General features: G+C 40.7%; 3 protein-coding genes across 9 annotated transcripts in view; 2 read left to right on the top strand and 1 right to left on the bottom strand.

Moving 5' to 3' along the window:
• Positions 1 to 258: 258 nt before the first annotated feature.
• On the bottom strand, positions 259 to 3,804 carry LOC134213663 (methionine--tRNA ligase, cytoplasmic). The gene is made up of 2 exons (XM_062692924.1): positions 3,554 to 3,804; positions 259 to 3,203 (listed from the first exon to the last, which is right to left on the bottom strand). Exons 1-2 carry the CDS (start codon positions 3,654 to 3,656, stop codon positions 403 to 405), a joined length of 2,904 nt encoding a protein of 967 aa, XP_062548908.1. The 5' UTR covers positions 3,657 to 3,804; the 3' UTR covers positions 259 to 402.
• A 79-nt stretch (positions 3,805 to 3,883) lies between these two features.
• Positions 3,884 to 9,922, top strand: LOC134213664 (coiled-coil domain-containing protein 130 homolog). Of its 2 annotated transcripts, none has more exons than XM_062692925.1 (4): positions 3,884 to 4,023; positions 8,764 to 9,004; positions 9,070 to 9,412; positions 9,471 to 9,922. In XM_062692925.1, exons 2-4 carry the CDS (start codon positions 8,775 to 8,777, stop codon positions 9,888 to 9,890), a joined length of 993 nt encoding a protein of 330 aa, XP_062548909.1. In that variant the 5' UTR covers positions 3,884 to 4,023; positions 8,764 to 8,774; the 3' UTR covers positions 9,891 to 9,922. The 2 variants fall into 2 exon arrangements, with proteins under 2 accessions (XP_062548909.1, XP_062548910.1); XM_062692926.1 differs by lacking the exon at positions 3,884 to 4,023 and adding an exon at positions 8,457 to 8,667.
• Positions 9,923 to 21,045: 11,123 nt separating this feature from the next.
• LOC134213662 (blastoderm-specific protein 25D) overlaps positions 21,046 to 22,297 on the top strand; it is a 71,322-nt gene continuing 70,070 nt past the window's right edge. For 3 of the 6 annotated variants that reach the window (XM_062692920.1, XM_062692918.1, XM_062692916.1), the window contains exon 1: positions 21,046 to 21,293. The gene's annotated coding sequence lies outside the window, so the exon portion shown is untranslated. Of the gene's footprint in view, positions 21,294 to 21,314; positions 21,590 to 22,297 lie in introns of those variants that run through there. The other 3 variants (XM_062692921.1, XM_062692922.1, XM_062692917.1) reach the window with 1 other exon arrangement.

The following is a 22,297-nucleotide window of genomic DNA, read 5'->3' as shown; positions in this document are numbered from 1 at the left end:
CTATTATAGATGGGTGGGTCGGCCATCTGGGAAAAGGGTATTCTTTAGAAATCGGACAATTTTGCAATAGGAAAGTTTAGTCATCGCAATTTATGCAATTTTTTCATCGCTGGATGATCTTTAACCAGCAACTGTGTCCTTATCCTCAAATGACCTTCATTTTAAAATTGTATCATTAACTATTACTACGAATTTAGCCTTGCAATTCCGGGCAAGGTCGGGTACATACAGCTGTAAATAAAAGACAAAACTATCAAATACCATTGAATCATAAAGACTATTGCTTTTTTTATTTAATTCATAGTTAACACAATATTGGATATAGTTTTACTATTACAAAAGCAAAGCTTGGTGATTGATTAGAATATAATTTTCAATTAGTACGTTCCAAATTCGAGCGATTTATTTTTTATTTTTCTTCTTGCCACCGGTGTTAGCTGCCGGAGCGACCCCGGTCAATTTAGTGAGTTTTTCCTTCAAAGCGAGCAACACATTGACCTCCGGCTGCCAAACGGACTTATCCGAACCATTCCCTTTGAGGGTGCGAACCTTCTCACCCTGTTTAGCAATTTCCGCTTCCAATGATTCGACCGTTTCTTGGTTCGTCGGTGCTGGATTGGCAGCGGATTCGGCTGACGACGAGACACTGGTGCTCTCTGATGTTCTCGGCTGGCTGAGTGTTTGCAGCTGCTTCTTCAGTTCGAGCAGAATATTAACCTCGGGTTGCCAGACGCTCTTGTCCGCTCCGGTTGATTTGATTTTGCGTACCTTGGCGGCCTGTTCGTCAACGGCTTTCTGAGCTTCAACCAAGGAGGTGAAAAGCTTGTTCGAAGGAGACTTGACGGGCTGGGTTGGTTGTTGCTGGGCTCCGGCGTATTTCTTTTTCAGCTCATCGACCTTTGCTTGGTCGATCTTGTTGAATAGGACCGCTGGTTTACCGATTTTGTGACCGCTCGGAAGGAGGATTCGCAGTTGCGGTTTGTCCGAGTCTAGATGACTTGTGCTGATGTTTAGTTGGGAATAGAGATTGCGTGATGTGGATGGCATGAATGGGAAGATAAGAGTCGCCAGGAGACAGGCGAGATTACAGCACAAACCAATGACGGTTCCGGCGCGGGTCTTTTGATCGTCTGTTCCCTTGACCAAGACCCATGGTTCTTCGGCTTGCATCAATTGGTTGCCGTAACGGGAGATTGCAAGCAAGTGACGGATGCCATCTCGTAAACGAGCTTTTTCCATTTGGTGGACATATCCCTTAAGCTCACGGTTGATCAAAGCGAGCAGCGTGTAGTCTTCGTCATTAAGCACCAGCGGCGGAATGGTTGAATCGAAATATTTTTCACAAAATACGAGAGCCCGGTTGACAAAGTTTCCTACATTCTTGAGCAGTTCGTTGTTGTTGCGAGCGGCCAGGTCGTTCCAACTGAAGCTAGAGTCCTGACCTTCTGGGCGTGAGGAACAAAGGTAGAAACGCCAGACGTCAGCTGGAATTCCAGTGTCGTGTGCGTCGTTACCAAAAACCCCAATACCGCGACTTTTACTAAATTTACCATCTTCATAGTTGAGGTATTCTGTGGCCATGATGTGGGAAACCAGTGTATAGCCCTTGTCGATGGCGATTAAGCTAGCTGGGAACATAACCGAATGGAATGGAACGTTGTCCTTGGCCATGAATTGATACAGATCGACCTTAGCTTCTGGACTCGGTTGCCACCACTGTCTCCATTCCTTACTATAGCGACTGGTAATGGAAATATAGCCGATCGGAGCATCGAACCACACGTAGAACACTTTATCTTCATATCCTTCCAAGGGAACTGGAATACCCCACTTTAGATCTCTGGTGATGCAGCGAGACTTCAAACCTTCCTTCAACCAGGCTCGGGTAATCACTCTAGCGTTGTGGGTCCAACCATGCTCGGCCTTGTCGACCCACTCACGTAATTTTGGTTCGATTTTCGGCAGATCCAAAAAGAACTGACTGGACTGACGAATAATAGGAGAAGTGTTACAAACCTTGCAACGTGGGCGAACCAACTCAATGGCGTTGATAAGTTTTCCGCAAGCATCGCATTGATCACCACGAGCATCCTCGTAGCCACATCCTGCATAGGGACAGGTACCTTCAACGAAACGATCCGCCAGGTAACGCTCACATTTCTGGCACAATAGTTGATCAACCGCACGGGTCTCAATGTATCCTCCGGCATACAGCTCCTTAAACATATCCTGAACAATCTGAGTCTGTTCGGCTGTGGTTGTCCTGCCGAAGTAATCGAACCCAATTCCGAACCAGCGATAGATCGAGTTATGGATCTCGAAATACTTGTCGCAAATCTGCTTGGGAGTGAGCTTCTCAGCCAAGGCTTTTGTCTCCGTTGCCGTTCCGTATTCATCCGTACCGCAGATGTACAACGTGTTGTACCCACAAAGCCGAGAGTACCGTGCGAACACGTCCGCCGACAGAACGCACCCAATAATGTTACCCAAATGCGGTACGTTGTTCACGTACGGTAAGGCGGAAGTGATCAAATTGTTCTTCTGACCGGCCTTCGGCAGAACAACTTTTTCGTCCAGGACGTCCCTCTCTTTAATGACGACGAATGAGTCCTTTGCTGCTTGGATTTCCTCCTTCTGGACGGTGGCGGCAATGTTGTCCGAACTGTCTACCAAAACTTGACCTTCGAAATCGATAATCTCCGGATCCAACACGATATGATGCAGTCCTTCAAACCGATTCGAATGTTTCAACGAAGCAAAACTTAGTTCCTTAAGCGGCAACTCTTCCAAAGCCGCCTTCACTTCCGGCATGGCATTGATCACTCTATACCATCTCAACAGATTATCAATATTTTGCGCTCCTTTGAGCGTGCCATCTGGGGCCAATAGACTCCAAACGGAAATATCGGCCGACGTCAGCTTCTCCCCAGTCAGATACGTGTTCTTGCTCAAGCAATCATCCAAGAACTTGACTAGCGAGTTCAGGATTGGTTTAGTGTTCGGATCCTGGCGGTTTCCCACGGCCATATTATGCGTGAGGGCCGGTGCCAAACGAGTCGTGGACCACTCCAACCATTCGTCCCGCTGGATAACGGGTGCCTCGCCCTGCAGCAGATACTTGACTGCCACGTCCGTGGAAAAGAGCTGCACTCCGCTCTCCAGCTGCAGAATCGGCAGATGTTTCATCTCCTTCAGCTCGGCATCTGCAATTGAAGAAAAAAAAAACATTAGGGTAGGTTTATGTAAAACATTTTTTAAATATTTGTCTAAATATCATTTTAAAAATTTACTCGAAATGCAACGTAGAAATAAAAACCTTAGAATTGGTAATGACAAAAAATATGCCTTATGTAAATAGGATCAATCCGTATACAGCGGAAAAAAACCTCAAAGTTACTATTGGTGTGAACATTTCATAGGATTTTCAAAATCCACTATTTCAATTGTTTGCTCTGTAATACGATCCTTTCAAAGGTAAATGTAGGTATTTAAAAAGAAATGATTTTTGAGGAATGTTTACAATGACCTCGCCGTAACCCCGCAAAATACATACCATTTAAAGAAATTGTTTTAACCTGAACCTCCTTCTTGGCCAATTTGGCACAAATCAGCAACTTCAATCCAAAAGGATTTCCGGCGTTCGTATAGATTATCATCGTAGAAATTTGCACTCACTGTTACTTCTTCGTATCCAGAATATAGAATGACGAAATATTCACTTCTTATTTCCAATAAATAAAATCGCGGGGAATTTCGCGTGTTTGCTGAATGGGAAAATCCGCGCTGATGGCAGTGAGTGGAACACGACAACGACGACGTGTGCTCGTGGAGTTTTTCTCCCTATCTGTCAAAACCGATGGGCGCGCCGGCGCTCTAATCAAAACAATATAGTTGGTGCTGTCGGTCGGTTGACATGCGATATTATTTGGTTGGAACTGTTCTGAATCGGAGCTGTGAAAAACGTAAACAAGACTAATCATTCAGTTAAACTCGTTTTTTCTGTGATTTGGACAAGCATATGAGGTAAGATTTACTTCATAAGATTCATAAGAAGCTAACATGAAGTTGAGAAGTGCAATCTAATGAATTTCTGGCGGTTATACCGGCTAGACAAACATTTTGTAAAAATGTTTTCGATAAACGTAAAAATCTTCGCCTTGCCAATGGGTTCGGTACTTCGTAGTCGAAAATATTTAACATAGAAAATCGTTCTTATGCATACAAATGTTTGTCACCTTGTTTGGCCCTACACAGACAAACCCTCGAAAATATTATACATCGTTCAGTACCCGCATAACTCCAACCAAACCAGAGTTTGGCGACAGTGTCAGAATTGGAACAAAATTCATCTGTCATTTCGATACAAAATCGTGTTCCAAACGAGCAGGAGACCTGTGAAATGCGGCACATGTCGCCACTCTTGATAACATACACTCTGTTCAAAACGATAGCCAAACCATCATTAGAACTGTTTACGTTTAACGTTGAGCCATAATGGTAATGGTACTAGAACATAATCGCACTGTAGTCTGATAACGTTTTGACCATACCCAGGTAACCGTTATTCCACATTTGTACCATATAACAGCATTTCAGTGCTTATAAGTTCTATTTATATGTTTTTCAAGTGCTTATTGGCAGTATGAACCTCAAGCAGCAGGAGAGCCAGGAGCTACCATTTCTTCAAGTTTATACCTAAGCATTAAGCGCAACAAGCGAGTAGAAGTAAGCACCGTAGTAAATGTACCTAGATAAGTTAGTGTAACTACGCATAGCAAAAGTAGAGTAAGCTGCGATCATTTTCTTCAAGTTGAGTCAAGTACGAGACACTGAAGACGACCTTACTGTTGAGGTCCAAATACGTATCTGTCAATACAATTACAATTAAGTGGTGGAATTAAATGGGATTGTACAAACTCGTCTTATGACAAGTAAAGACATTCTACTAAAAAGCTCAAAATAATTTTCTAAACAGAATCATTTTGTTTATTAACCCCTCCCAGCAGTAAATAAATATTTTTCTTTAATTTTTTTCGTTTTCCAACTCGTCTAAATAGTTTGACATTCACGCATAGACATGGAAAATAGTATAGTATAGAATATATAGAGATGAGTGACGTTTAGCGCTCGCACACTAATGTGCAATTCGTCATGTGTAAAAACATGTTTGTTTTCCTTCTGCTCATAACCTCAAAAATGATCGGGTCATCACAATGATTTCAAAAGAGTCAAAAAATATATGGAAATATACTCATTTTTACCCAATATTTGCTGAGTTGCACTATCTAGGAGTGTTTGTTTTCCTTTTATCGCCAGTGAGAATCTCAATTGCCAGAAGCGGCTTTTGAGCAGCACTCAAGTTCAATATAGATCTTATCAGCACTATCGACCATGTCTTTAATGCGACTATAGAACCGAATTGATGTAATTTTTAACTGCTTAGTGGTTACTTGGGTAGTGGCTACGGTTTTCGTAGACCGGACTGTATGAGCAATGGATTGTTAATAATGTTAACCGTAAGAAAAAACGATTTTCTTCATACATTGTAGGAGGAAAGATTTCATCAGTATTACATTGATAATGGTTCGTAGACTGTAAACTTCATTGATAAAGATTGAGGTAACTGTTTTACCATAGATATGCATTGTTCGAAGCTGGGTGGTGCGGATAGAATCGATTTGGTTGTCAAACTGAAGCCAAAATTTTCTATTGTGCCGGAGCCAAACATTGAAGATTGTGGTTATGTTCGTTTCTGATCTAATATTGAGAAGTATTGTTATTATTTGGGGAGAAAATCAAAATAAACTTTGTTTGAGTTTTTTATTCTTTGTAACAAATATTCCCACATTATATTTCGAGTGGAAAATTAGTAGGAATGCAACTAAAAAGCACTCGTTACGAAATTTCACGAGATTCAGCAGCTTATTGGAGCATGAATGTATGTAAACAATCGTAACGTCATGTAGAGTCTAGCGCCTTTGTGCGCCCTCATGCAGCGTGGAAAGAGAAATTCGAAGAGCGGGAAATGTTTGACAGCCAAGTAACTGCAAAATAATTTTGTTTATGGGAGTGATTTCAAAATATCCCTCAACTCGCTTGAGCGCACAAAAGCGGCTCTATCCGCAGCACCCAGGTTCGAAGAACTCGATGTTAAGGTTTGTATCGTGTTCAAAAGAAATTTCTTTTTCTATTTCAATCACATGTTAATTTCCGTTCACTGAATCGGAAAAGTAAAGATTCGAAACAAAATTCTTACAACAGTATCCACATGAAAAGAACAAAAAACAAAATTGGCATTTGTAAGGTTCCCACGCAAAGTAATGGGAGCTGTCACTTTACTTTCGAAAAAATGTTCTGTTCGATTATTCCGTAAGTAAAAGTGACAATTTTCTCCATGCAAATCAGTTGTCAAAATTTCTCTTGGTAATATTGAACAAAATTCCGTAACCTCTCTACTTTTTAAGTCGATACTGGCCTTTAATGGGTAACGATATCAACTATGTCCATGTTATATTTGTAACTGTACGTCAGGCCGGTCCACACGTGCAGCACTTATTCGGTTTTTAAATAGTTGAAACGTTTGTGTTGTGCACAAGCAGATCCGTCTATAAGACTCTGTTCTAGGGCGAGTTTACTAAGTGGCTCAAACACTCGATTGTCTCTGAATCTGAACAACCCAAACGAAAGCGAACAGGTGTCCGAATGGACTTAAAAAAAAATAAAGGTTCGAAAATCAATTGACACATTGTAAAAGACAGCATGCTTGTATTAGGATTTCCTACATTTGTTTTATACATTTTTCTGGGGTGCACACTTAACTCATTTCACCGTATTCGGTAAATTTTACCGAAATCTCAACAGCAGAACTGTTCGGTAATTTATTTTACAGATCTTTTGTAATTTTTTCCATTGCTCAACTGTCAAAATCACCGAAAATCAGTTAAATTATTTACCGAACAGTTCTGCTGTTGAGATTTCGGTAAAATTTTACCGAATTCGGCGATTTATTTTAAGTGTGTGGACTTTTCCTACTTTGAGCTCAAAGGAATCTGAAAGTATCATTTCTCTACTACGTACGATGAGCGCCGTTCGATGTAGCTGCATCTGTCGAAACAACGATGAATCTAGGTTGTCGCAACCAATACCGTCGATTCGTGGAATGTGTTGCGAGGCAACTCGGAGAAGGCAACGTCAAAATCTAGGCTTGTTGGTAATCGAGAACGCCGGAGAACCAGCTCAGTCCAACTCAACAACGATAGTCACGAAGAGTCCTTGCAACGATCACTCACGAAGAGAATCAGCAATGGGCAACGTCAGTCCAATTAACTAGCGCCGATATGCGTTACTCATTACAAAGGAGTGCTGAGCAGCCTGTCAGAGCGACTTGTGTTGGGTTGAATGGTAAATTGAATGGTTGGTGCTGGCGATGAGATTGACCAGTGAATATGCTGAGATCCACGTTTTTTACTGCAATGACATATTTCAACCCTGGATGTACGTATCAGTCTAATCAGTTTCGTTGGAAAACCATGTACGAAAAGTGAATCGTACGCCGGAATTTATCAAGGATCATTTGCAGGCTAAACATTGATCGGCCCTCACGACAACCTGCCTGATATTCGCCGACGAAGGACTCCTCAAGGGGTTTCAGTTTGTTAAACAGGATACGCGATAGAAGTTTGTACGTCGAGTTCAGAAGGGTGACCCCTCTGTAATTGGCACACTCTTACATGTGCTTTTTCTTATAGCTTGGGCACATGATGCCATCCAACCAGCCCGCAGGCAGTTCTTTATCCTTCCATATTTTGTGGATAATGTGATGGATCGATTGATGCAGCTGCTCCCTTCCGTGTTTGAGAAGCTCGACCGGGATCTCATGCTTCCCAGCAGCTTTACTGTTTTTCAGCTCGTTTAGAGCCTTCTTTACCTCGTCCAGCGTTTATGGTTCCACAGCTTGACAGTCGCCGACTATGTCCATCCTGCTGCTTAATACACCTTTATTTTCACCGTTCAACAAATCTTCGAAGTGCTCCTTACCCCTAGTTGCCACCATAGTCTTGTCTGTCAGCAAATTCCCCTCTCGGTCATATTGCACAAGACCGCGCACCATTGACAGTTGCGTAAAACCTCCGCATATCATTTCTATCCATGTTCTCCTGCGCTTCAGCTTTCACACTCTCTTCGCGTTGCCTTTTTTCTGCAGTGGATTCGTTTCTCTTCAGCCCTTGCTACACTCTAAGCAAATGATCTGTTTACCAAGCGAATCCATTGGATCGATCACGCTCCTTTTTTGATAAGGCACTATCGATGTTATGCCTCGATGGTAGTTAATGTCACGTTTACATCTTTTCCTATAAACAGGGTACATGTGTGCAGTGTTAGTAAAAAGCATCAATCATCGAGCTCTGTAACTGTACGTTAGACATCTATTTTTTAATAGGGGAACAGCTCAGCACTTCATCCCATAAAAAACAAAGCAAGGAATTTGATTTGTTTTTTGTTATTTTATTCAGTGAGCACGCATGTTAGCAAAAAGAAACGACGAGATTGGTGCTGTATTTCTTTGTTTTGTGATGGGATGAATATATGTTCAGTTAGATGGAAAACGGAACAGATCTCCTACTAAGTTTCAAAACTCGATTTGTGCATATGCTCATTATGTGACAGGTTTAGTTAGATGAGCCCAAATTCTCAACTCTATTCCACATATTATTTTTTGTATAATGCAAATTGATACAATCCTTTTTTTTGCTAATTTTTTAGCCTGATCCGCTATGGGTGAACGCAAGGGACAGAACCACTACTACCCACCGGATTACGACCCCAAGGTGGGCAGTTTAAACAAATGGCACGGCACACATGCACTGCGGGAGCGGGCCCGCAAAATTCATCTGGGAATTATCATCATCCGATTCGAGATGCCCTATAACATTTGGTGCGATGGTTGCAAGAATCATATTGGCATGGGCGTTCGATACAATGCGGAAAAGACCAAAATTGGAATGTAAGTGACATTAACAGAAAATTTAATGTTTACAAAAATACTTCTTTTGTATACTAATATTTAAGGTACTATTCCACACCAGTTTACCAGTTTCGGATGAAGTGTCACCTTTGTGACAATCACTTCGAAATTAAAACAGATCCTGCTAATTTGGACTACGTGATAGTATCGGGAGCGAGGAGACAAGAGAATCGATGGGATCCAACACAGAACGAGCAGATTGTGCCGGAAACGAAAGAAGTTCAAAAAAAGCTTTTCGATGATCCTATGTACAAACTTGAGCATGGCGCTAAAGACATAAAAACGGCAGAGGATGCTAAACCGGTGTTGGGCAAATTGTATGAACGGAACAGTAGTGTTTGGAGGGATGATTTCGAAGCCAACAGTCGTCTGCGCGCAGAGTTTAGAGTGAGTTGTTTATTTTATTATACTCGGTTACAGTCCTCAAATTATTTCCATTTTATAGAGCGCCAAAAAGCAAATAAAACAACAGGACGACAAGGATAAGGTATTACTAGCAAAATCCAGTCTCGATATAGCGCTTCTGCCGGAAAGTGATAACGATCGAAGAATGGCCGCTTTAATGCGATTGCATTCAGCCAAATCAATAGCGGAGAAAGATCAAGATCGAAGGTTCGCCATAATCAACAGACCGGCCTTACCATCCACTTCTACGGGAGACAAATCGAAAGTTAAAGTGGTAAACGCCAAGTTAGATGCTAAAAATCTCGGAATCGTGAAAAGAGCTGCCACGCCTACTGCTGCTGCTTTGACATTGACTGGTGCCGAGGGAAAAACTGATTTGTCAGGGGTAAGTGACGCAATGGTCAAGAAACCCAAGTTGCTGTTGTGCGATTATAGCTCGGGTTCTAGTGATAGTGACTAGTTTTCACGAATAAAATTTAATAATATAAATCATTTGAAAGCTTGTTTTACTTTTATATACCAATAAATGTGACTCATTATTTCTATATCTTAGGGTCTGCCTCATTTGGAGTTCGCAGAGCAAGTTTATTTTTGACAGATATTTAATCATTTTTAGTCGATGTCCTATTGAAATTGCAGATTGGCACCAGCTATTCTTATAAACAGGTGATATTTCGCCTTTCTCGTGCACCAATGTGTAACGAAAAGGCTATATATTCACTCGCAATTTCGTGATAGAAGGTCCGGAGACCCATAGTGTTATATGCCAATCGATTCAGCTCGACGAATTGAGATGATGTCTGTGTGTATGTGTGTACGTGAGTGTATGTATGTGCGCAAAATAAAACTCACTCATCCTTTAGGCACTTAAAGTAGCCGTTCGGTAACTGCAAGATGTTTACTTTCCAGCTAACGAATGCCGTTCGTCAATCAACGTCAGATTCAATAAAAGTGCATCCAAATGTGCAGCGCAATGCAGTTTTCATTGAATCTGACATCAGTTTGAAGTTTAGCGGTCCGATAACTGCAAAACTGTTGCAGCTATCGAATTGCAGTTAAAAAGCATTGCAGTTAAATGACTTGCAGTTATCGAACGTCTACTGTATCTTGATCCGATTTGTTTGCAATAAGTTGCATTCAACGGGGAATCCTGTCCCATTGTTTCCTATATTGAAAATTGGCCAGATCGGACTATGGGATTAAAATTTATGGCTAAAATACGATTTATATACAAAAAATACGCTTAGAAATTTTTTTAGTATATCTAATATACGAGAAATGTACATTACCAAATTTCCCGTCAAGAATTGTCTCATTTTTATTGTCTTAATCGATTTTTGCCTTTCTCGTACAACAAAGTTGTACCAAAAGGCTCTAATTTTTTATTTATAAAGGTAAACTTTCCTAAAGAATTTTGAAAATTCAAAGACGTGTAAAATTGCAGCTTATCCCATCAAAAAAATTTTTTTTTTTTAGGGAACGATGAAGTTAACCATCCTGAATGCGTCAGTTTTTCTTTCGACTCAAAAATCAAAAGAAACATTGTTCAATTTGAAATTTAAAAATAGATGAAAAATGCTTCCTCGACATTTTCGGTCTTGTTTGACATACGGAATAATATGATTCAAACGCACTAGCAAAACAACCTTTGACAGTTAATATATAGGATTGACGTTTTGGGCTGATGATTCATTCGTTCTAAAATGTTGCACAGCCCAAAATTTGCCTTAAAATGTCTTAAACACAAAAATATTATTTTTATTGATTTAGACTTTTACCAGAATTCTTATAACATTGGTTCAAGTATTCTTGACCGATGCACTATCGTTTGCAACCATAAACAAGGTAGGGCTTTAGCATCCAATTAAACACCCCTACAGTCGGAATTCGCTGGTTGGGATCTTAATACTTGGGCCACTTTTTAGTTGGGCCTCCGCTCAACTAAAAAGCAACCGTACGCATTGGCGTAAATAAAGGGGGGCTAGGGGGGGCTTAGCCCTCCCTAGAAAAAAAATTAGCCCCCCCTAGGATTTGACAAAGTAGTTAGCAGTGATATCAGTTTTTAACATAGCATAGCGAATAGGGTGGCTCAAAAAACGCTTTTTCACATTTTTTGATGGGCCGCCCTCTTATTCGGTTCTATTTGATGCTCTGTACAAAATTTCAGCCAAATCGGTCAACGTTTGGGCGGTGCTAAACTCGTTGGAAGTTTATATGGAAAAATGTATGCAGAAACATCCAAAAACAGTGATTTGCAGTTGGACTGCACAATTTACGATCAAGAACCATGATACTCATTCAGTTCTTGTAGAATTAAATACAGAATGTTATGCTGAAAACCGCGAGAAGATTATAGTTTATTACGCAAAGATATTAGCTTTTTACTGGAGTGTTGTAGGGGTGAATTTATTTCTTTTCAAAGGTAAAAGAAACGAAATTTGCTCAAACCCCACTTCAGAGAAATGCTAATAACTTAGCAGGTGAAGCTCGCGGTTTTCTGCATAACATTCTGTAATAAATTCTCCAAGATCTGAATGAGTATTATAGTTCTTCATCGTACGTTGTTTAGTCCAGCTGCAATTTACTGTTTTTGGGTGTTTCTGTATACATTTTTGCATATAAACTTCCAACGAGTTTAGCACCGCCCAAACGTTGACCGATTTGGCTGAAATTTTGTCCAGAGCCTCATGGCATCAAATTAAACCGAATAAGTGGGCGGCCCATTAAAAAATTTGAAAAAAGTTTTTCCCATACTAATTTGAGCCACCCTAATAGCGAATTATTGAAAAAGTTTGAAGACAAATGAGTTATCTCGCATATTCACCCTGTCATAATGAAATGAGTGGCAGACAAATGAGTTTTTTCTCATTTCTGAGAAAGATTCCTGTGTGGCACTAAAATTGCACTTGGTGTTAATTATGAAAAGGCAATTGGCGAATAAAGGTTACATGAAGAAGAAGAAGAAGCCGAAAGATGATATTAAAAAAAAATGCACGGGAAGCAGACGGATATTTTTGAAAAATCCTCAAAAAATCTAGGAGCTTTATATTTAAAAACGGTTGCAGTACGGGGTTGAACTTTTTTTATATTGTAGAAAAACACATCATTTCGATTTTGAATTTTATTTTGTGATATTGCACTTTGTTTATACATAGTATAAGAAGAGTCCAACCCCGTACCGCTAATCGTTTTTAATTAAATTGCTCCTAGAATTTTTGAGAGTTTTAAAATAATTTCCGTATGCTTTCCGGTGCATTTTTTTAAATATCATCCTTCGACTTTTTCTTCTTCATGCAACCTTTTTTCGCCAATATCTAATTGATTTGAAAGCATCGAAGCAAGCTTGATATGAACAACAATGAGCTACCAAAATATCAATCAAAGCATTCGTGTAAAAGATTTTCAGCAGACCTCCGTGTAGAGAATAGCAATAATGAGAAAAATACATATAAGAGAACAAAGCAAATAAAAAAATCTTTTATTTGAGTATGTTATTACTTAAAACTTGCCTATTTGCTCAGAGCGTGTTGGAATTTGACAGAAAGAAAAAATTATATTTACAAATATTGCTTAGATTTGTCAGTCTCATAATTCATGTGTAGATGAGCAGATCGCATTTACGGTCCCGCCGAGGGTCCCGCTCGACCAAGCGAATTCGGATGAAGCAGCATCCGAAAGTAGATTCACGACAATGTCGCGGTTGGTGGGGACTCTAACGCTCCCAATTTTCGGAAGAAATGTATTTTTTATGTGTTTCGGCCACGAGTTGATTGCTGCACGTTGGATTGGACAGGATTCCTGAGGTATGAGGTTGCTTTTGGCGTCGAGCGAATTTCACGATGCAATGTTTTCCACGGATTTGTTTGAGGTATGGTTTATTTTTGTTTCTTTTTCGATGACTGATTGATGCGTGTTATGATTGTTGACCGTTTACCATTACCAGAGGCTCGTTTGTTTTCACCGGAAAATAGATTTTTGTGTTCGAACTTTTGGATTGGCTATCAGCAATTTTCCGTGATTGTTTTGTAGGAGATGGGGTATATGAGTGCGCCGTGGCACCATATGGGCGCAATCCACATTTTTAACCAGGTTTAGATACGGAGTGGTTCCGTGATGAACTTAAATAAATTGAAAAGAATCACGAAAGTGGGGTAATGAAAATGGTGCAATCATCGGCATATTAGTGGTATTGTCGGGAGACTACCAATTTTGTGTGTTTGATGAATGTAAAATAGTAGGTAATCTTTATGTCGGCATTAAGGATGAGGTCATTGAAAGTTAGGTGATGAAGGACTTACCCATGATTATTGCCCCGTGATTGATGTAGATTTCATTAAAACTAGGACCGTCTCCACCTGCATTATTGAGCCGTTGCATATCTAGAAATTCAATGGACGCAGTGGTTTATCCCGAACAAGAAACAAATCCTGAGATATGAACATTTTTCGATAACACAACTATTGAATATGCATGTACGTTTACTTCCCGAAAGTATCGCGGAATTAGGTTAACTTTTTGCTGTTTGTAAACAGCGTAAATTTTAAGTTTTCGAGTGTACATTCAAGTGAGGTATCTCGAGTATCAAGTACGAGGTTCGCTAAAACAACGTTATATTATCATTGGATGTGTTAATTGTTTACTGTGTGTTGTTAGACGTCCGGGTCTGTTATCGGACATAGTTAGGTTGAAAAAATCCAACTCTGGAGCGGGTTGGTCGGTGGCTGAATATGCCATCGGACCTAGTTGGGTCAAGAAAATCCAACTCTGGAGTGGGTTGGTCGATGGCTGGATATGCCATCGGACCTAGTTGGGTCAAGAAAATCCAACTCTGGAGTGGGTTGGTCGATGGCTGGATATGCCATCGGACCTAGTTGGGTCAAGAAAATCCAACTCTGGAGTGGGTTGGTCGATGGCTGGATATGCCATCGGACCTAGTAGGGTCAAGAAAATCCAACTCTGGAGTGGGTTGGTCGCTGGCTGGATATGCCATCGGACCTAGTTGGGTCAAGAAAATCCAACTCTGGAGTGGGTTGGTCGATGGCTGGATATGCCATCGGACCTAGTTGGGTCAAGGAAATCCAACTCTGGAGTGGGTTGGTCGGTGGCTGGATATGCCATCGGACCTAGTTGGGTCAAGAAAATCCAACTCTGGAGTGGGTTGATCGGTGGCTGGATATGCCATCGGACCAAGTTGGGTCAAGAAAATCCAACTCTGGAGTGGGTTGGTCGATGGCTGGATATGCCATCGGACCTAGTTGGGTCGAGAAAATCCAACTCTGGAGTGGGTTGGTCGATGACTGGATATGCCATCGGACCTAGTTGGGTCAAGAAAATCCAACTCTGGAGTGGGTTGGTCGATGGCTGGATATGCCATCGGACCTAGTTGGGTCAAGAAAATCCAACTCTGGAGTGGGTTGGTCGGTGGCTGGATATGCCATCGGACCAAGTTGGGTCAAGAAAATCCAACTCTGGAGTGGGTTGGTCGCTGGCTGGATATGCCATCGGACCTAGTTGGGTCAAGAAAATCCAACTCTGGAGTGGGTTGGTCGATGGCTGGATATGCCATCGGACCTAGTTGGGTCAAGGAAATCCAACTCTGGAGTGGGTTGGTCGGTGGCTGGATATGCCATCGGACCTAGTTGGGTCAAGAAAATCCAACTCTGGAGTGGGTTGGTCGATGGCTGGATATGCCATCGGACCTAGTTGGGTCAAGAAAATCCAACTCTGGAGTGGGTTGATCGGTGGCTGGATATGCCATCGGACCAAGTTGGGTCAAGAAAATCCAACTCTGGAGTGGGTTGGTCGATGGCTGGATATGCCATCGGACCTAGTTGGGTCGAGAAAATCCAACTCTGGAGTGGGTTGGTCGATGGCTGGATATGCCATCGGACCTAGTAGGGTCAAGAAAATCCAACTCTGGAGTGGGTTGGTCGGTGGCTGGATATGCCATCGGACCTAGTTGGGTCAAGAAAATCCAACTCTGGAGTGGGTTGGTCGGTGGCTGGATATGCCATCGGACCAAGTTGGGTCAAGAAAATCCAACTCTGGAGTGGGTTGGTCGATGGCTGGATATGCCATCGGACCTAGTTGGGTCAAGAAAATCCAACTCTGGAGTGGGTTGGTCGGTGGCTGGATATGCTTGGATCTAGTTGGTAAGAAGTACAAACAAGATATGCAAAGGGTGGCATAAAGGAATAAGCTATTGCCTTGGTGAAGCGTTAGAACGTATAAATGCAACCAAAGTATGAACCAAAGACTTTTCTGATTTTGATGCTTGAATGATTTCTTGAGCCTGGTAAGCTCAACCCAAGATAGCATGAAGGAATCAGCTCTTGCCCTTGATAAAGTGTTAGAACGTGTAAAATTAAGTGAAGTAAAAATAGATATGAACATTTTCTGATTTTGATGCTTGAATGATTTTTTGAGCCTGGTAAGCTCAACCCATGATAGTATGAAGGAATCAGCTATTGCCCTTGATAAAGTGTTAGAACGTGTAAATTGAAGTAAAATAAGATATGAACATGTTCTGATTTTGATGCTTGAATAATTTCTGGAGCCTGGTAAGCTCAACCCTTGATAGCATGAAGGAATCAGCTTTTGCCCTTGATAAAGTGTTAGAACGTGTAAAATTAAGTGAAGTAAAAATAGATATGAACATTTTCTGATTTTGATGCTTGAATGATTTCTTGAGCCTGGTGAGCTCAAACCATGATAGCATGAAGGAATCAGCTCTTGCCCTTGATAAAGTGTTAGAACACGTAAAATTAAGTGAAATAAAAATAGATATGAACATTTTCTGATTTTGATGCTTGAATGATTTTTTGTGCCTGGTAAGCTCAAACCATGATAGTATGAAGGAATCAGCTCTTGCCCTTGATAAAGTGTTAGAACATGTAAAATTAAGTGAAGTAAATGAAAATATGAACATGTTCTGATTTTGATGCTTGAATGATTTCTTGAGCCTGGTAAGCTCAACCCATGATAGCATGAAGGAATCAGCTCTTGCCCTTGGTAAAGTGTTAGAACGTGTAAAATTAAGTGAAGTAAACATAGATATGAACATTTACTGATTTTGATGCTTGAATGATTTTTTGAGCCTGGTAAGCTCAACCCATGATAGCATGAAGGAATCAGCTCTTGCCCTTGATAAAGTGTTAGAACACGTAAAATTAGGTGAAGTAAAAATAGATATGAACATTTACTGATTTTGATGCTTGAATGATTTTTTGAGCCTGGTAAGCTCAACCCATGATAGTATGAAGGAATCAGCTATTGCCCTTGATAAAGTGTTAGAACGTGTAAATTGAAGTAAAATAAGATATGAGCATGTTCTGATTTTGATGCTTGAATGATTTTTTGAGCCTGGTAAGCTCATCCCATGATAGCATGAAGTAATCAGCTCTTGTCCTTGATAAAGTGCGAGAACGTGTAAAATTAAGTGAAGTAAATGAAGATATGAACATGTTCTGATTTTGATGCTTGAATGATTTCTTGAGCCTGGTAAGCTCAACCCATGATAGCATGAAGGAATCAGCTCTTGCCCTTGATAAAGTGTTGGAACACGTAAAATTAGGTGAAGTAAAAATAGAGATGAATATTTTCTGATTTTGATGCTTGAATGATTTCTTGAGCCTGGTAAGCTCAACCCATGATAGCATGAAGGAATCAGCTCTTGCCCTTGATAAAGTGTTAGAACGTGTAAAATTAAGTGAAGTAAAAATAGATATGAACATTTACTGATTTTGATGCTTGAATGATTTTTTGAGCCTGGTAAGCTCAACCCATGATAGCATGAAGGAATCAGCTCTTGTCCTTGATAAAGTGCTAGAACGTGTAAAATTAAGTGAAGTAAATGAAGATATGAACATGTTCTGATTTTGATGCTTGAATGATTTCTTGAGCCTGGTAAGCTCAACCCATGATAGCATGAAGGAATCAGCTCTTGCCCTTGATAAAGTGTTGGAACACGTAAAATTAGGTGAAGTAAAAATAGAGATGAATATTTTCTGATTTTGATGATTGAATGATTTCTTGAGCCTGGTAAGCTTAACCCATGATAGCATGAAGGAATCAGTTCTTGCCCTTGATAAAGTGTTGGAACACGTAAAATTAAGTGAAGTAAAAATAGAGATGAATATTTTCTGATTTAGATGCTTGAATGATTTCTTGAGCCTGGTAAGCTCAACCCATGATAGCATGAAGGAATCAGCTCTTGCCCTTGATAAAGTGTTAGAGCGTGTAAAATTAAGTGAAGTAAAAATAGATATGAACATTTACTGATTTTGATGCTTGAATGATTTTTTGAGCCTCGTAAGCTCAACCCATGATAGCATGAAGGAATCAGCTCTTGCCCTTGATAAAGTGTTAGAACGTGTAAAATTAAGTGAAGTAAAAATAGATATGACCATTTACTGATTTTGATGCTTGAATGATTTTTTGAGCCTGGTAAGCTCAACCCATGATAGCATGAAGTAATCAGCTCTTGTCCTTGATAAAGTGCTAGAACGTGTAAAATTAAGTGAAGTAAATGAAGATATGAACATGTTCTGATTTTGATGCTTGAATGATTTCTTGAGCCTGGTAAGCTCAACCCATGATAGCATGAAGGAATCAGCTCTTGCCCTTGATAAAGTGTTGGAACACGTAAAATTAGGTGAAGTAAAAATAGAGATGAATATTTTCTGATTTTGATGATTGAATGATTTCTTGAGCCTGGTAAGCTCAACCCATGATAGTATGAAGTAATCAGCTGTTGTTCTTGATGAACTTTTAGAACGTGTTAATTGAACGGAGTAAAAATACATATGGAAGAGTAGAGGAGAAGGAGAATGTAGAGAATAGCAATAATGAGAAAAATACATATAAGAGAACAAAGCAAATAAAAAAATCTTTTATTTGAGTATGTTATTACTTAAAACTTGCCTATTTGCTCAGAGCGTGTTGGAATTTGACAGAAAGAAAAAATTATATTTACAAATATTGCTTAGATTTGTCAGTCTCATAATTCATGTGTAGATGAGCAGATCGCATTTACGGTCCCGCCGAGGGTCCCGCTCGACCAAGCGAATTCGGATGAAGCAGCATCCGAAAGTAGATTCACGACACTCCGCTTGCCTAGCAGCATGATAATCTCCACAATTCCCATATGCATCCGAGAAGTATTCTCATCAGAATCCGAGAGGAATTCCCATCAGAATCCGAGAAGAATTCTCATTGGAGCCTCTGAAGAATTCCTTTCAGAATCATCGAATTATTCCATCCGGAATACAGAAGAACTCACACTGGATTCCTTTCGGTATCGTTGATACCCTTGGGAATCTATGGGAAAAATTCCTAAAGGATTCTCTTCAGAATCTCTAGTTAATTGCCTCGGTATTCCTCCAGAGTCGTTCGAATATTTGTTTCGTTTGGAGATTTGCTTCGGAATTCCTTGACGATTTGTTTCAGAATACGTCGACGATTCTCTACAGAATCCCTAGAATATTTAATTCGAAGTCACTCGACATTTTGCCTCGGAATCCCTTAATGACTTGCTTCGGAAACCCTCGCCGATCGGAATCCCTCTGACGATTTGCTTTGAAATCCCTCGAGGAATAGCTTCGCAATCATTCGACGATTCGCTTCAGAATACATCGACGGTTCGCTTCGGAATTCTTCGAAGATTTAGTTTGGACTCCCTCGACGATTTACTTCGGAATCCCTCGATGAATTGCTTCGGAATCATTAGATGATTTGCTTCGAAATCCCTCGACGATTTGCTTCAATATCCCTTCGCAATCGCTGGAGGATTCTTTACGGAATCCCTAGAGGATTAATTTACTGTCCTTCGACGATTTGCTTCTGGATCCGTCGATAGATTGCTTAGAAATCCTACGACGATGTTCTTCTACATCCCTGAAACATTTGCTACGAAAAACCTGAACATTCACGTTGGAATTCCTGGAGGATTTCAGACGGAATCTCTGGAACATTTCCGTTGGAGCACCTGTAACATTTCCATCGGAATTCCTGGAATATTCGCGTCGGAATTCCTGGAGAATTCCAATCAGAATCTCATTGGGATCCCTGAAACGTTTGAATATGACAGCGATCCGTCACAGTGTGCGGGACCAAGCCGAGCGCTACAACACTTAGTCGCAATAGTGCTATCAATTTGAGTCGCTATCAATTGGAGTCGTTGTAGTAATCATCGGCTGGTAAACAAATGCCCTTCGACACTGTGGGCTACAACAGAAAAAAACATGCCTTCTGAGCCGACGTTCTGATATTCATCACATTACCACTAAGATAGAATGAGGTTTTAAATTGTTTGAGAATTTTTGAAAAGAAGCTCAAAATAGAGAAAATAGAAGAAGGGGCTATAGCCCCCCCTGGGCATCAGGGCTAGTTACGCCAATGACCGTACGTCTAAATTCAATGTAAACACGGAAAACGAGATTGAGCGTCACTGGATATCATTTGTGATGTTCAAGTCGAAATACACGTGTTCAAATGGCTGTCAGTTGGCCCAACTAAAAAAACGAATTTGTTAGTTGGGTCAAGGTCGTGGCCCAACCAGCGAATCGCGACTGTATATACAATGATCAATTTTTGGAATCAGTCCATTTGATATATGTGTGAAATTAAAAAAATACGAGCTTCGCGAAACGAACGAAACAAAATTTGAGGTTTTGTCTGGGTTGCTGCCTGTGCGTGGCACCGGGAATCGTATCCAGCCACCCTCACCACCCTCAGCATGGTTTTGCTTTAGTCGCGCGTGGCGATTTGGCGTTGGAAGACTTCTCATATATTCTAGAAGTAATTTATTTAAAAACGGTTATCAGTACGGGGTTGGAAATGTTTAATACTGTGAATAAAACGAAACATCAAACATAAAATTTTGAATACTAAATTATACATCTATTACGCAATGCAAAAGAATTTCAACCGCGCTGATAACCGTTTCGATTTAATTACTTTTAGAATTTTTGAGAAGTGTTCTAAATCCTATTCTTTCCCGTGCTAATTTTTCAAATGCGCGACATTCTGCTTCTTTTTTTTTCTTGCAACACCAAATCGCCAATGGTCCAATGCACCGAATGAACACAATGACGTTTGAGACGGGCGCTGTTTACTAAAAATGAACACTTGCATGAACTCGATGAATGAAAAAGTATTCATTCTAAGTAAACAGCGCCCGTCTCAAACGTCAATGATGAACTCGGTGCATTGGACCATTAGGTTCTGTAGCGTCTGTATCTAACCTCAAACTGATGACAGATTAGTAGTACTTCGCGTTGGACTCGGGGGCAGCCAACCAATCACGAACTCGAACATTGTCGGAGTCCTCGTCGGAGTCAGTGGAAAGTACTACTGAACTGTCAAAAAAGTTCATTTGACGAGGACCGAATTCATTCGTGACGTCATGCTGCAGAACCTAATAGGCGAAGAAGGGCACTAGAACGATTCAACGTATGGTAAATTTCTATTGGGATGATTGCTTGCCTCTACCACCTCTACTATCATGCGATGTTTCGAACAAACGTGCAAACCCATCGGTCCAGCAAATTTGACAACAAACTTTGACAGAAGCTGATGCTCATCATCATCATTCATCACCATCAGCTTGTTCGCCTCTCGCATGAAAACTGCAGTTTTTCTTTGCCTTTTGTGATGGTGATTACGCGACGCGTTCACCTTCGTTTGTATCTCGGGACGTAGCCTTGTTATTCATCGTCATATCGCTTTTGTACGTCGGTCGTTTGATAAATGATAATTTCACAATAGCTAGTGATATTGTTCGCGAACGATACAATTAATAGTGAGTGGTGCATTGTTTTTGGCTAAATGCAACACGAAAAGAATCTTTGGAGTACATTGTGAAGTGAGTGTTATCCAAATTTTGGCGATTGTATCTGAGGTGACATTAAACCCCACTTCAACAGGGGCTATGAGCTGGGGCCGTCGTCTTGCACGGGGAACGAACCGAAGAGCCGTCAGAAAAAGGCAACTCATATTGTGAAGAAATAACGGAGCAAAATCGATTTCCTATCGAACTAGCTTGCATTTTGGCGGCTCTGGCTCCGAGTGGCCTCTAAAACAGAAGAAAATAGAAGCGATAAGTCAACGACTGGGTGGCGGACGACTTCCTTTCAAAATATTGCTGTTGGGGTCGTCAAGGTATTAGTCTCCGACTGTGTAGCTCCTATTGGATGTGCAAGGTTTTTTTGGGAAGGCAAATGATATTACCTCTACTCGAACGCAGGGATTCTCAATCTATTGGATTTATGTATTTTTGGAGTTAGTGTTCTAATTTAGCAAATAATGTAATAGATTTAGTTAAAAGAAAATTCGGGTTGTAGTCATTTTCAAAGGGATATTAGGTATATGTGCGGCTCAAACCGAATTTTTGAACTTGAGAAAATCATTTTTTCCCCTATTAGTCGCAAGTTTCATTGTTGCGTATCTGGTGCGCTGTATAGCCCACCTGGTTGCGAACATTGTGCACTAGTTGCGCAATGATGCACTATAAGTTGAACGCTAATAAAATCGGATTTCGCGGTTAGGAAATTCGATTTTCAACTGGAACCATAATATTTAAAATATACGATTTGTGAATCTAAATCATGACTTCTGACTTTACCTACCTACTTTACCTAGGGGCCCTCCTTAGCCGTGCGGTCAGATGCGCGGCTACAAAGCAAGACCATGCTGAGGGTGGCTGGGTTCGATTCCCGGTGCCGGTCTAGGTTAGAAACCTCGCAGTTAATAACTGTGGAAGTGCTTAATGAACACTAAGCTGTGAGGCGGCTCTATCCCAGTGTGGGGATGTAATGCCAATAAGAAGAAGAAGAAGAAGTAGACTTTACCTACCTGGATACCTGGTTG

The sequence above is a fragment of the Armigeres subalbatus genome, chromosome 2, assembly GCF_024139115.2.
Source record: "Armigeres subalbatus isolate Guangzhou_Male chromosome 2, GZ_Asu_2, whole genome shotgun sequence".
Classification (NCBI taxonomy): domain Eukaryota; kingdom Metazoa; phylum Arthropoda; class Insecta; order Diptera; family Culicidae; genus Armigeres; species Armigeres subalbatus.
Note: the sequence above shows the minus strand (reverse complement) of the source record. Positions and strands in the feature narration are given on the sequence as shown.